Here is a 14,646-nt window from a genome sequence, read left to right on the forward strand (position 1 = left end):
AATGAATGGGGGTTATTTATCTAATGGATAATGTCCTGCAAGACAGCCTCCTCAGGAGTGAGGTGTGCTGTGTTGTGCGGGAATAAATATACCTATATATGAGTAACACTTGTGTGTAAACTATGCTGGACAGCTTAAACTATGATGTCAGAGCTTGGTCTCGCCTGTGTGTGCTGTATTGAGCTCGCCGTCATTATCTCCAGTGCGGCCAGGAAGTCCACGCCATGTGTCACATAACGAATAACCGAAAATTACATTATTCGCTTGTTGCACACATTGCGCATGCGCATAATAATTCGCATTATATGCCCATTGCGCATGCGTATACTAAATTTGCATGATTCGCATAATGCGCACTCTGCACATGCGAAAGATGAAGCTAGTGTACAGTATAACTCTACATATAACAAAGAATGAGGCAATAGGGCACATAGTGCATAAGGGGATGAGGCATGGTTGTATTATTACCATAAATGATCTCCTGGCCAGGAAGAGTCTAATCCCAGTGGTTAATATGGTCCTATTATGTATTCTATTCCCCTCTAGTCCTGCCATATCGTGGATACGTGACTGCTAATACAATATCTATTACGGTTATCAGATATATAAATCCATATGTGTCACCTCATATTACCTTGAATTCAAAAAATGCATGCATATATATACGGTATATATATATATATATATATATATATATCATACGACAATCCAAGTGACATATGTGTCTTAAATATGTGAATCATCCTTATTTATGGGAAAATACACAAGATTCCCATAGTGTGACAAATAAAGAATATAATAGTTATAACATAGTAAATCACATAACTATCAAAACCATTAGAAGATGCATCCCCCAGGTGCGTCAAAAAAGACGCACCCTTGTGGTCATATATGAGTGACTATTTCATAAGACCTTTACCCAATCTAAAAGTGAACAATTCATAATAAGCCGTACTGATCATATAATGTGACACAGAAAAACACGTTGATAAAAAATACAGTAATAAGCAGTCCTAACCATGTAGTATAGCATAAAATGTATGTATTATAGACAGATTTTCTTGTCCTGGACCTTGGAGAAGCAAGGGACATCATAAGCCATGTCATCTGTCTTGTATCCATCTTGTAGAATAGACTGTCGGGCGACCAGGATATCAATAATAGTCCCTAGCGTCTAGAGAGATGTGTAAAAAGGACAAAATGTGAGGAAGATTTATAAATAAGCCCCTTGATGAAAAAAAAACTAATAATTAAAATTTTTTTTATTATTATTATAATTTTTTTACCAGAATCTATGAGCCTTACATGACAGTGCGGTCAGCCTATCACTGGCGGAGGCAGGACATCGCTGCGGCCGGTGATCGGTTGACGGCTCTGTGACGTTCCCGTGACCGCGAGGACATTACCGTAGTAACGGGGGAACGCTGGATGGTAAGTATATTTTGTTTATTTTTGCAGCCGGGCACAGGAGTATGGAAAATTTAGCAGTACAGATGTCCTGTAACCCTTGTGGGGACATCGCTTTGGGGAGGGGGTGAGAGGGGGGTGGAAGGGCAGGAAGCAGAGCAGCGCCCGCGAGTCACATATGCTTAGTTTCATAATGTGGAGACAGTGCTGCGGCTGACAATTCATTGGGGGGGGGGGGGGAGAAGCAGATCGGTGCCCGTAGGTCACATGTCCTTAGTTCCCTAATGTGGGGACAGCATGCTGCGGCTGACAAGTCATTCCCTGATGTGGGGACTGCGGGTGAGAAGCTGACAGTGCGCCAGCGGGGGAACCATGATAGCCGATACCCCTGATTCCCCCCCCGCGGGCGCACAGTCCTCATGGCGGGGAAGGGGTTATGTACATTGTGAGCCAGGCGCAGGGCAGGCTGACAGCGGGAGGAGACATCCATCCTCCCCAACAATTCAATGAATATTCATTACAGGGGTGTGGAAAAGGGGAAAAACCATTGCAGGAGAAGAAAAAACAGCAACGCCTCCAGCACTGACATCTTGTGCACCAGAGTGAACAAACATGGCCGCAGGTGTGGACAACAGTCAAAAGCAACCAGAAAAACTACTGAACTTCCTTCACAGAAAAGAGGTCAGTAAAAAACATATGCTGTGGACAGATGTATAACATGTGAATTACAAAAGTGCTAAACTCACTACAAACACACTAGATAACCAGAAAACTGTGGTACCGGAGTACCCCTTTAACAAACTTTCTGAATGTCGTTTTGAATACTTTGAGGGGTGCAGTTTCTATAATGGGGTCATTTATGGGGTATTTCTCACATAAAGGCCCCTCAAATCCACTTCAAACTTAACTGGTCCCTGAAAAATTCAGATTTAGAATTTTTCATGAAAATTTTGAAATCGCGCGGATGTCCGCCATTAACCCCTCAGATGCCGTGATCAATACAGATCATGGCATCTGCAGCGCTGCCGCAGATCCAGTCGACCGTAATCAGACCCGGAGCGAACACGCTCCGGGGAATGATTACAAACGGGTTGCCGCGTGCATGATCATGGGCGTCCCCAGCTGCGGGACTCCCGCGATCAGGCATCTTATCCCCTATCCTTTGGATAGGGGATAAGGTGTGTAAGCACCGGAGTACCCCTTTAAAGTGTAAAAATAAAAGTAAAAAAAGTTTTTTTTAAAGTTTAAAAAATGTGAAACCCCCCCCTCCCCTAATAAAAACGTAAATTGTCCCATTTTCCCTATTTCACCCCCAAAATGTGTAAAAAAAATAATTATTTTATATACATATTGGGTATCACCGCGTGCGTAAATATCTGAACTATTAAAATAAAATGTTAATAATACCGTACAGTAAAAGGCGTGAATGTAAAAAAAAAATCCAAAATAGCTGCTTTTTATAGCATTTTATTCCCCAAAAAATTATAAAAAATGTATTAAAAGTTTTATATAAGCAAATGTGGTATCAATAAAAAGTACAGATCACGGCGCAAAAAAATTAGCCCTCATACCACCGCTTATACGGAAAAATGAAAAAGTTAGAGGGATTTTAAACGTACTAATTTGTTTAAAAAGTTAGTGATTTTTTTTTTTTTTTTTAAGCGCAACAGTAATAGAAAAATATGCAATCATTGGTATAATTTTAATCGTATTGACCCAAAGAATAAAGAACACATGTAATTTTTAACGAAAATTGTACGGCGTGAAAACGAAACCTTCCAAAATTTGCTAAATTGAGGTTTTCTTTTTAATTTCCCCACACAAATAGTATTTTTTTGGTTGCGCCGTACATTTTATGGTAAAGTGAGTGATAGCATTACAACGGACAACTGATCGTGCAAAAAACAAGCCCTCATACTAGTCTGTGGATGAAAATATAAAAGTTATGATATATGAAAATATAAAAGTTATGATTTTTTGAAGGCGAGGAGGAAAAAATGAAACTGTAAAAATAAAATTGTCCTTAAGGCCCAAATGGGCTGAGTCCTTAAGGGGTTAAAGGGTACTCCGGTGGAAAACTTTTTTTTTATATCAACTGGTGCCAGAAAGTTAAACAAATTTGTAAATTACTTCTATAAAAAATAAAAATCTTAATCCTTCCAGTACTTATTAGCTGCTGAATACTACAGAGAAAGTTCTTTTCTTTTTGAAACAAAGAGCTCTCTGCTGACATCACGAGCACAGTGCTCTCTGCTGACATCTCTGTCCATTTTAAGAACTGTCCAGAGTATGAGAAGATCCCCATAGCAAACATATGCTGCTCTGGACAGTTCCTAAAATGGACAGAGATGTCTGCAGAGAGCACTGTGCTCATGATGTCAGCAGAGAGCACTGTGTTTCAAAAAGAAAAGAATTTCCTCTGTAGTATTCAGCAGCTAATAACTACTGGAAGGATTAAGATTTTTTAATAGAAGTAATTTACAAATCTGTATAACTTTCTGGCACCAGTTAATAAAAAAATAAAAAATAAAAAGGTTTTCTACCGGAGCAACCCTTTAACCCCTTAAGGACCAGGCACGTATGAGTACGTCCTGGCGAATTTCGCATCCCGCCGCGCGCCGTTCAGCAGGCGTCCGAGGCAAACCCCCCCCCCCCCCATGTCGGCGATCGCAGAAAATCGCATGTCAATTCAAACATGCGATTTTCTGCTATTCCGGGCTGATTGGGTCTCTGGTGACCCAATCACCCAGAAAATAGTGATGATCTGACCTGTCAGTGACAGCCCATATCATCTTGCAGGGTAGGAGTGAGGTCGCAGTGATGCGATCTCCTCCTATTCCCTGCCATTGGTCAGAACTAATTCTGACCAATGGCAGAGCAGGACAGTGGGTTGCCATGGCAACTCCCGATCTGCCCACCCCTGGATGTCGAGGGGCACATGGGGAGAAGATGGAGGTCGGTCCTGGAGGAGAAGATGCCTGGGAACAGCTGATAGTCGATGGAGACTGCTGGATCCTGGCTCAGGTAGGGAAGCGACGTGGGGGGGAATGAAAGTGAAAGTAAAGTGATCTTTACTGTGGCAACCACTAGGAAGGCCAAACTGCAACTCCCAGCATGCCCAGACAGCCAAAGGCTGTCTGGGCACGCTGGGAGTTGTAGTTTTGCATTGCAACATCTGGAGGGTCACAGTTTGGGGACCACTGTCACAGTGGTGCCCAAACTGTAGCCCTCCAGATGTTGCCAAACTACAACTCTCAGCATGCCTAGACTGCCCAGGCATGCTGGGAGTTGTAGTTCTGTAACATCTGTCCCTTCAGATTTTGCAATTTTCATGAAATGTTTGAAAATTGCTGCTCTACTTTGAAGCCCTCTAATTTTTTCAAAAAGTAAAAATATGTCCATTTTATGATGCCAACATAAAGTGGACATATTGTATTTGTGAATAAAAATAAAATGTATTTGAAATATCCATTTTCCTTACAAGCAGAGAGCTTCAAAGTTAGAAAAATGCAAAATTTTCATGAAATTTGGGGATTTTTCACCAAAAAAGGATGCAAGTAACGATGAAAATTTACCACCAAAATAAACTAGAATATGTCACGAAAAAACAATCTCAGAATCAGAATATTCTGTAAAAGCGTTTTAGAGATATTAATTCTTAAAGTGACAGTGGTGAGATGTCCAAAAAACGCTCTGGTCCTACAGTGAAAATTGGCCTGGTCCTTAAGGGGTTAAGGCAGTGGTTCTTAACCTGGGTTCGAACGAACCTCAGGGGTTCGGTGAGTCAGTCCCAGGGGTTCGGCGGGGGAGGTTGCAACAGGACAAGCAAACCAAGCAATTGCTTGGGGCAATCCCCCCCCCCATCACTATTAACTCCCTGCGGCCCCACGTTAAGTTTAAAAACGCAGGGCCGCCGGGACAGAGCGCACGCCGGGACGTCACTGACGTACCATGCGTGTGCCCATGGAAGCGAAGGTGCCGAGGACCGGAGAATAGAGAAGGAGGAAGACGCGTTGGTAAGTGACCAGTGGCACGTCATCTTCGGTGCTCTGACCACTGGTCTCGAGACCTACTGCTATAGCCGGAGCGGTGGTCAGAGCACTGAAGTGGGCAGTACACAGGCATACAGCCTCCAGCCATACACTGTATATGGCTGGAGGCTGTATGTCTGTGGGGGAACACTGCCTACATCAGTGGTCTTCAACAGCCGTTGGCTGTCCGGGCATGCTGGGAGTTGTAGTTTTGCAACATCTGGAGGTCCGCAGGTTGAAGACCACTGGCCTACATAATGTGGGGGAACACTGCCTGCCTAATGTGGGGGAACTCTGTCTGCCTAATGTGGGGGAAGGTAAAGCTGCGCATTTCTGAACTGGTCTCTGAAAGACAACAGCAGAAGTCACACTGATTTGCAGTAAATATTTATTATGTTTTTGTGTGAAAATCATGTTTTCATGGTTTTGTTCTTTGTTCTTAATGGTTTTGTTAATTTTGTGCACATATGTATAAATATATACTTAAATATATACCTCCTATGTTTTGAATTTGAAAAAATCATATTTTATTTTTCCAATTAAGAGGGGTTCGGTGAATGTGCATATGAAACTGGTGGGGTTCAGTACCTCCAACAAGGTTAAGAACCACTGCTCTAAGGTGAGGGTTGAATCCTTAACCTGTTGAGGACGGAGGGCGTATGGATACATCCTCGCGTCCTGGTACATAAGGGCGGTGATCGGACCGGGATGACTGCTGATATTTATCAGCAGGCATCCCGTGGCAATGCCTAGGGCTGTCCTGATGTCGGCAATTGCCCCCTATGTCGGCGATCGCCCCCCATGTCGGCGATCGCTGCAAATCTGCGGCGATCTGGACCAATCGGGTCACTGGTGACTCGATCGCCAGGAAAATAAGAATGATCGGAGCTGTCAGAGACAGCTACGACCATCCTAAAGGATAGGAGCGAGGTGGCAGGGGTGCCACCTCCTCCTATACCCTGCCATTGGTCGGTCAGTACGACCACCAACGGCAGTTGGGGGCGGGGGGGAAGGGTTAGAGTTCACCGATCGAAGTCGGGGCAGAGCGGGGGGTGGGGGGGGAATGCGAGCAGCGAGGGGGAGAGCATGGCCGCCACAGCTCAAACACCCAGCGGAAAACTCACTGTGAACCCAACCGTGTGAATGTACCCTAAAAACACTACACTACACTAACAAAAAATAAAAGGTAAAACACTACATATACACCCCCTTACACCCCCCCCCCCAATAAAAATGAAAAACGTCTCCTACGACAGTGTTTCCTAAATGGAGCCTCCAGCTGTTGCAAAACTACAACTCCCAGTATTGCCAGACAGCCATAGACTGTCCTGGCAGTCTGGGAGTCTTGCAACAGCTGGAGGCACCCTGTTTGGGAAACACTGCTGTAGGGTTTTGGTGGACACAAGCCCCATCCTCCTATTCCTCATTTAGGCCTCAAATGTGCATGGCGCTCTCTCACTTCAGAGCCCTGTTGTATTTCAAGGCAACAGTTTAGGGCCACATATGGGGTATTTCCGTACTCAGGAGAAATTGTGTTACAAATTTATGGGGAGAATTTTCTCCTTTTACACCTTATGAAAAGGTAAAGTTGGGGGCTACACCAGCATGTTAGTGTGAGAAAATTAACATTTTCACACTAACATGCTGGTGTTGCCCCATACTTTTCATTTTCACAAAAGATAAAAGGAGAAAAAGACCCCCAAAATTTCGAACGCAATTTCTTCTGAGTACGGAAATACCCCATATGTGGATGTAAAATGCTCTGCGGATGAAGTACATGGCTCAGGAGTGAGAGAGCGCCATGTACATTTGAGGCCTAAATTGGTGATTTGCACAGGGGTGGCTGATCATTACAGCGGTTCTGACATGAATGCAAAAAAAAACACACCCACATGTGATCCAATTTTGGAAACTACACCCCTCATGGAACGTAACAAGGGGTATAGTGAGTCTTTGACAAATTTTCGTTAAAATTGGACATGAAAATCTAAAAAAATTTCTGAAATGCTGGTGTTACCCCAAATTTATTATTTTCACAAGTGGTAATAGGAAAAAAGTCTCCCAAAATTTGAAACACCATTTTTTCTGAGTAAGAATATACCCCATATGTGGATGTAAAGTGCTCTGCGGGCGAACTACAATGCTCAGAAGAGAAGGGGCGCCATTGTGCTTTTTGAGAGAGAATTAGGAATTGAAGGCTATGTGTGTTTAGAAAGCCAAAACAGTGGACCCCCCCACATGTGACCCCATTTTGGAACTACACCCCTCACGGAATGTAATAAGGGGTACAGTGAGCATTTACGCCCCACAGGTGTCTGACAGATTTTTTTGAACAGTCGTCCGTTATAATGAAAAATAAAATTTTTCATTTGCACAGCCCACTGTTCCAAAGATCTGTCAAATGCCAGTGGGGTCTAAATGCTCACTGCACCCCTAATTAAATTCTGTGAGGGGTGTAGTTTCCAAAATGGCATCACATGTGTGGGGGGGTCCATTGTTCTGGCACCACGGGGGGGGCTTTGTAAACGCACATGGCCCCTGACTTCCATTCCAACCAAATTCTCTCTCCAAAAGCCCAATGGCGCTCCTTCTCTTCTGAGCATTGTAGTTTGCCCGCAGAGCACTTTACATCCACATATAAGGTATTTCCATACTCTTGTGAAAATGAAATTTTTTTTTTTTACGTCACAATTTTATGAAAGTTCATCAATCACCTGTGGGGTGTTAAGGCTCACTGTACCCCTTGTTACGTTCCTTAAGGGGTGTAGTTTCCAAAATAGTATGCCATGTGTTTTTTTCTTTACTGTTCTGGCATCATGGGGGCTTCTCAAATTATTTACAAGTTTTGGGGGGCCTTTTTACCTTTTACCCCTTGTAAAAATGAAACAAATAGGGCTACAATAACATATTTGTATAAAAAATGGAGATTTTTATTTTTCTCCTCCATTTTGCTGCTATTCCTGTGAAACACCAAAACTTTTTGAATGTCATTTTGAATATTTGAGGGGTACAGTTTTCATAATGGGGTCCATTATAGGGGATTTCCGACATAACAACCCTCAAATTCTCTTCTAAACTTAACTGGTCCCTGAAAAATTTTAATTTTGAAATTTTTTAGAAAAATTGGAAAATTGCTGCTATACTTTGAAGCCCTCTAATGTCTTCAAAAAGTTAAAACATGTTAACTTTATGATGCAAACATAAAGTAGACATATTTTATATGTGAATCAATATGTAATTTATTTGACTTGTCCCTTTTCCTTACAAGCAGAGAGCTTCAAAGTTAGAAAAATGCAACATTTTCACATTTTTCCTGAAATTTTTTAATTTTTCACCAAGAAATGATGCAAGTATCAACGTAAATTTAATACTAGCATAAAGTAGAATATTTCAGGAAAAAACTGAATCAAATTTATAAGTACAAGCATCCCAGAGTTATTAATACATAAAGTGATAGAGGTCAGATTAGCAAAAAATTCTCCCGTCCTTAGGTTTATAATGGGCTCCGTCCCCAAGGGGTTAAGGGGTTAAACATTGTGAATCATTATCATTGATCATGACGCACACATGTTTACATGCAGTCTTCCAAATTTGTATCCCAATGTTTAAAGGGGTATTCCAGGCCAAAAAATTTTTTTATATATCAACTGACTCCGGAAAGTTAAACAGATTTCTAAATTACTTCTATTAAAAAATCTTAATCCTTCCAGTTGTTACACCGAGCGCTCCGGGTCCCTGCTCCTCCCCGGAGCACTCGCGGCGTTCTCCTCTCTGCAGCGCCCCGGTCAGACCCGCTGACCGGGAGCGCTGCACTGACACTGCTGGCGGGGATGCGATTCGCATAGCGGGACGCGCCCGCTCGCGAATCGCATCCCAAGCTACTTTCCTGTCCCGGTCCCCGGCTGTCACGTCCTGGCGCACGCGGCTCCGCTCTCTAGGGCGCGCACGCCAGCTCTCTAAGATTTAAAGGGCCAGTGCACCACTGATTGGTGCCTGGCCCTATCACTGTAATTAACTCCCACCTGCTCCACGCCTTTATAACATCACTTCCCCTTCCATGCATTGCCGGATCTTGTTGCCTTGTGCCAGTGAAAGCGTTTTGTGTATGTCCCAAGCCTGTGTTCCAGACCTTCTGCTGTTGCCCCTGACTACGACCCTTGCTGCCTGCCCTGACCTTCTGCTACGTCCGACCTTGCTCTTGCCTTGTCCTTCTGTACCGCGCCTGTCTCAGCAGTCAGAGAGGTTGAGCCGTTACCGGTGGATACGACCTGGTTGCTACTGCCGCAGCAAGACCAGCGGGCTCTGGTGAATACCAGTAGCAACTTAGAACTGGTCCACCGGAACGGTCCACGCCAATCCCTCTCTGACACAGAGGATCCACCTCCAGCCTGCCGAATCCTGACACCAATAGTTATTAGCTTCTGAAGTTGAGTTGCTGTTTTCTGTCTAACTGCTTTCTGATGACTCACGTCCCGGGAGCTGTCCCGTTCCTATGGGGATATTCTCCCATCATGCACAGCTCCCGGGACGTGACATCATCATTGAAGCTAATAACTATTGGAAGGATTAAGATTTTTTAATGAAGTAATTTACAAAACTTTCCGGAGCCAGTTGATATATAAAAAAAAGTTTTTGCCTGGAATACCCCTTTAAGTTAAAAATGCATTTCAAAACAATGGCCCATATTTATCAATCTACTTGATGCCAGAACTCTCTGGTTTTGCCCATAGTAACCAATCACAGCTCCGCTTTTATATGTTGACAAGCTCTGGTACAATGAAAGCTGAGCTTTGATTGGTTGTTATGGGCAAAACCAGATAGTTTTGATTCCAGGCAATTGATAAAACTCATATTCTGTACGCAATACTACATCTAAAATATTATTCTCCTAATAGATTTACCTTGGCCCACCAATGTGTAAAAGTGACACAAATGTATGCAGCTACAAGATTCTAAGAATGTATTAACCCCTTAACGACCACGGACGTAAATGTATGTCCTGGTTTGGCAGGACTTCCCGCACCAGGACGTACATTTACGTCCTGTGCATGACCATGAGCATCGGAAGGGTGCTCGCGTCATACAAGGCAGGTTCCGGCTGCTAGCAGCAGCCGGGGACCCGCCGGTAATGGCGGACATCCGCGATCCCGTGGATGTCCGCCATTAACCCCTCTGATGCCGTGATCAATACAGATTACGGCATCTGCGGCATTGCGGCACTTTGATTGGATGATCGGATCGCCCGCAGCGCTGCCGCGGGGATACGATCATCCAGCATGACATCCGGAGGTCCCCTTACCTAGCTCCGGCTGTCTCTCTGGGTCTTCTGCTCTGGTCTGCGATCGAGCAGACCAGAGCAGAAGATGACCGATAATACTGATCAGTGCTCTGTCCTATGCATAGCACTGCACAGTATTAGCAATCAAACTATTGCTATAGATAGTCCCCTATGGGGACAGAAAAAGTGTTAAAAAAAAGTTGAAAAATGTAAAAATAAAAAGTGAAAAAAAAAGTGAAAAATCCCCTCCCCCAATAAAAATGAAAATTGTCAGTTTTTCCCATTTTACCACCAAAAAGCGTAATTTAAAAAAAAAAACATATTTGGTATCGCCGCGTGCGTAAATGTCCGAACTATCAAAATATAATGTTAATGATCCCGTACGGTGAATGGCGTAAACGTAAAAAATTTAAGTCCACAAATGCTGCTTTTTTGTCACATTTTATTAAAAAAAAAATTATAAAAAAATGATCTAAAAGTTTTATATATGCAAATGTGGTATCGAAAAAAAAGTAAAGACGACGGCGCAAAAAATGAGCCCTCATACCGCCCTATATATGGAAAAATGAAAAAGTTATAGGTGGTCAAAATAGGGCGATTTTAGATTACTGATTTTTGTAAAAAAAGTTTTAGATTTTTTTTAAGCGGTACAAAAATATAAAAGTATCTAGCCATGGGTATTATTTTAATTGTATTGATCCACAGAATAAAGAACACATGTCATTTTTACCGTAAAGTGTACAGTGTGAAAACAAAACCCTCCAAAATGTGCAAAATTTTTTTTTCATTTAAATTTTCTCCCTAAAAAATTTTTTGTGGGGATTTGCCGTACATTTTATGGTAAAATTAGAGGTTTCATTACAAAGTACAATTGGTCACGCAAATAACAAGCCCTTATATGGGTCTGTAAATGGAAATATAAAGGAGTTATGGATTTTAGAAGGTGAGGAGGAAAAAACTAAAACGCAAAAATAAAATTGGCCTGGTCCTTGAGGTGAAAATGGGCTTGGTCATTAAGGGGTTAATATAAAAAAGTAAGAAATAAGATACAACAGAAGATGTTTTTCGTATTAATTTACTCTGATACCTATTACATTTCAGACAGAATAAAGGCTACATTTTATATTACTGTAGTACAGCGGGTCCATAACTGCCAGATTGTAGATACAGATATCCATACAGTGGGGATTTAAAGTTTGGGCACCCCAGGTAAAAATTTGTATTAATGTGCATAATGAAGCCAAGGAAAGATGGAAAAATCTCCAAAAGGCATCAAATTACAGATTAGACATTCTTATAATATGTCAACAAAAGTTAGATTTTATTTTCATCATTTACACTTTCAAAATAACAGAAAACAAAACAATGGCATCTGCAAAAGTTTGGGCACCCTGAAGAGTTAATATCTTGTACTGCCCCCTTTGGCAAGTATCACAGCTTGTAAACGCTCTTTGTAGCCAGCCAAGAGTCTTTCAGTTCTTGTTTGAGGTATCTTTGCCCATTCTTCCTTACAAAAGTCTTCCAGTTCTTTGAGATTTCTGGGCTGTCTGTCACGCACTGCTCTTTTAAGGTCTATCCATAGATTTTCAATTATGTTGAGGTCAGGAGATTGTGAAGGCCATGGCAAAACCTTCAGTTTATGCCTCTTGATGTAATCCCCGGTGGATTTCGAGGTGTCTTTAGGATTATCCAGTTGTAGAAGCCAAACTCTCTTTAACTTCAGCTTTTTCACAGATGGCATCAAGTTAGCATCCAAAATTTGCTGAAATTTTATTTAATCCATTTTTCCTTCTACTCGTGAGATGTTCCCTGTGCCACTGGCTACAATACAACCCCAAAGCATTATTGATCCACCCCCATGCTTAACAGTTGGACAGAGGTTCTTTTCATTAAATTCTGTTCCCCTTCTTCTCCAAATGTACCTTTGCTCATTCCGGCCAAAAAGTTCAATTTTAACCTCATCGGTCCACAGAACGTGTTTCCAAAATGCATCAGGCTGGTCTATATGTTCACTTGCAAAGTTCAGACGCTGATTTTTGTGGTGAGGACGTAGAAGAGGTTTTCTTCTGATGACTCTTCCATGAAGACCATATTTGTACAAGTATCTCTTTATAGTGGAATAGTGTACCACAACTCCAGTGTCTGGCAGATCTTTCTGGAGGGATTTTGCAGTCAAAAGTGGGTTTTGAATTGTTTTTCTTACAATCCTGCGAGATGTCTGATATTTTTCTTGGTCTTCCAGATCTTGCTTTAAAAGGGTACTCCGGCGCTAAGACATCTTATCCAAAGGATAGGGGATAAGATGCCTGATCGCAAGGGTCCCGCCACTGGGGACCCCCGTGATCTTCCACGCCGCACCCCGTTTGAATCAGCCCCCGGAGCGTGCTCGCTCCGGCTCTGATTATTGGCGATCAGGGGGACGGAGCATAGTGATGCCACGGCTCCGCCCCCGTGTGACGTCACGCTCCGCCCCCTCAATGCAAGCCTTAACTTCCACTGTTCCTGATGACTGCCATTTCTTAATTACATTCCGAACAGAGGATATTGACATCTGAAAATGTTTTGCTTTCTTATAGCCTTCTCCAGCTTTGTGAGCGTCAACTATTTTCAGTTTCAGATTTCTAGACAACTGCTTAGAAGAACCCATGGTGCTGATTGTTGGGGCAAGGTCAGATGAGTCTGGGCATTTAAAACCTTTGAGATTGACATCACCTGGTCTTCCCAGATGATGATTGAGAACAATCCATGACACTGGCAGGTCTCAGCTTTGCAAAGGGGGCAGTTCATGCTATGCTATAAATTCTGCAGGGTGCCCAAACTTTTGCAGACGCCATTTTATTGCTTTCTGTTTTTTTGAAAGTGTAAATGATGGAAATAAAATCTAACTTTTGTTGACATATTATAAGAATGTCTAATCTGTAATTTGATGCCTTTTTGGAGATTTTTCCATCTTTCCTTGGCTTCTTTATGCAAATTAAAGGGGTTGTGCGCTGCCCTGCAGTTCGGAGCTCCGCTCACAGCGTCCGGAAGTTTATCACTCCGAACGCTGTGTGCGGGCTTCCGTGTACGCAGCCGCCGGGCGTGATGTCACGCCCGGCCCCTTCGTGACGTCTCACCCGCCCCCTCGTGGCGTCACGCCCGGCCCCTCTACCAAAGTCTATGGGAAGGGGGCGTGACAGCGGTCACGCCCCTTTCCCATAGACTTTCATTGAGGGGGCGGGCGAGACACCACGAGGGGGCGGGCGAGACGTCACGAAGGGGCCGGGCGTGACATCACGCCCGGCGGCCGCGAACACGGAAGCCCGCACACAGTGTTCGGAGAAATTAACTTCCGGACGCTGTGAGAGGAGCTCCGAACTGCAGAGCAGCGCACAACCCCTTTAATACAAATTTTTACCTTGGGTGTCCAAACTTTTGATCCCCACTGTATGTGACATACACCATCACCAATGTAAGCTGTTTTTTTTTTTTTTTTTTTTTTTTAAGGTAATAAAATATGATAAAAGCTATACCAATTGTATATTACCATAATTATACTCATCCACAGAATAAAATTGCTTTTATTTTTTACTACTGAGCAAATGGCATAAAAATGAACCACTCTCAAAAATGGCTATTTTGCAGGGCATAAATGTATCCAACTTTCAGTCTATGAAGCACGCTCAGTAGCTAAGCCCTTTATAACTGGTTGGTCCTGGCTGCTATCAGGGTGATGTCTGGCTTTATGATGTCCACTCCGGTGGAAAACATATATGTAACTTACTTCTGTATAAAAATGTTAACCCTTCCAGTACTTTTCAGCAGCTGTATGCTCCAGAGGAAGTTGTGTAGTTCTTTTCAGTAGGGCCACAGTGCTCTCTGCTGCCACCTCTGTCCATGTCATGAACTGTCCAGAGCAAGAGCAAATCCACATAGCAAACCTGTCCAGCT

General features: G+C 43.0%; 1 protein-coding gene across 2 annotated transcripts in view; it reads left to right on the forward strand.

The window, feature by feature from the left end:
• The first annotated feature begins 1,975 nt into the window (after positions 1–1,975).
• DDB2 (damage specific DNA binding protein 2) overlaps positions 1,976–14,646 on the forward strand; it is a 45,511-nt gene continuing 32,840 nt past the window's right edge. Inside the window, exon 1 of one of the 2 annotated variants that reach the window (XM_056526476.1) lies at positions 1,976–2,088. In XM_056526476.1, the coding sequence (XP_056382451.1) occupies positions 2,020–2,088 (69 nt within the window). In that variant the 5' untranslated portion in view covers positions 1,976–2,019. Of the gene's footprint in view, positions 2,089–4,317; positions 4,432–14,646 lie in introns of those variants that run through there. The other variant, XM_056526475.1, reaches the window with a different exon arrangement.

This window comes from Hyla sarda, chromosome 6 (genome assembly GCF_029499605.1).
Source record: "Hyla sarda isolate aHylSar1 chromosome 6, aHylSar1.hap1, whole genome shotgun sequence".
NCBI lineage: Eukaryota > Metazoa > Chordata > Amphibia > Anura > Hylidae > Hyla > Hyla sarda.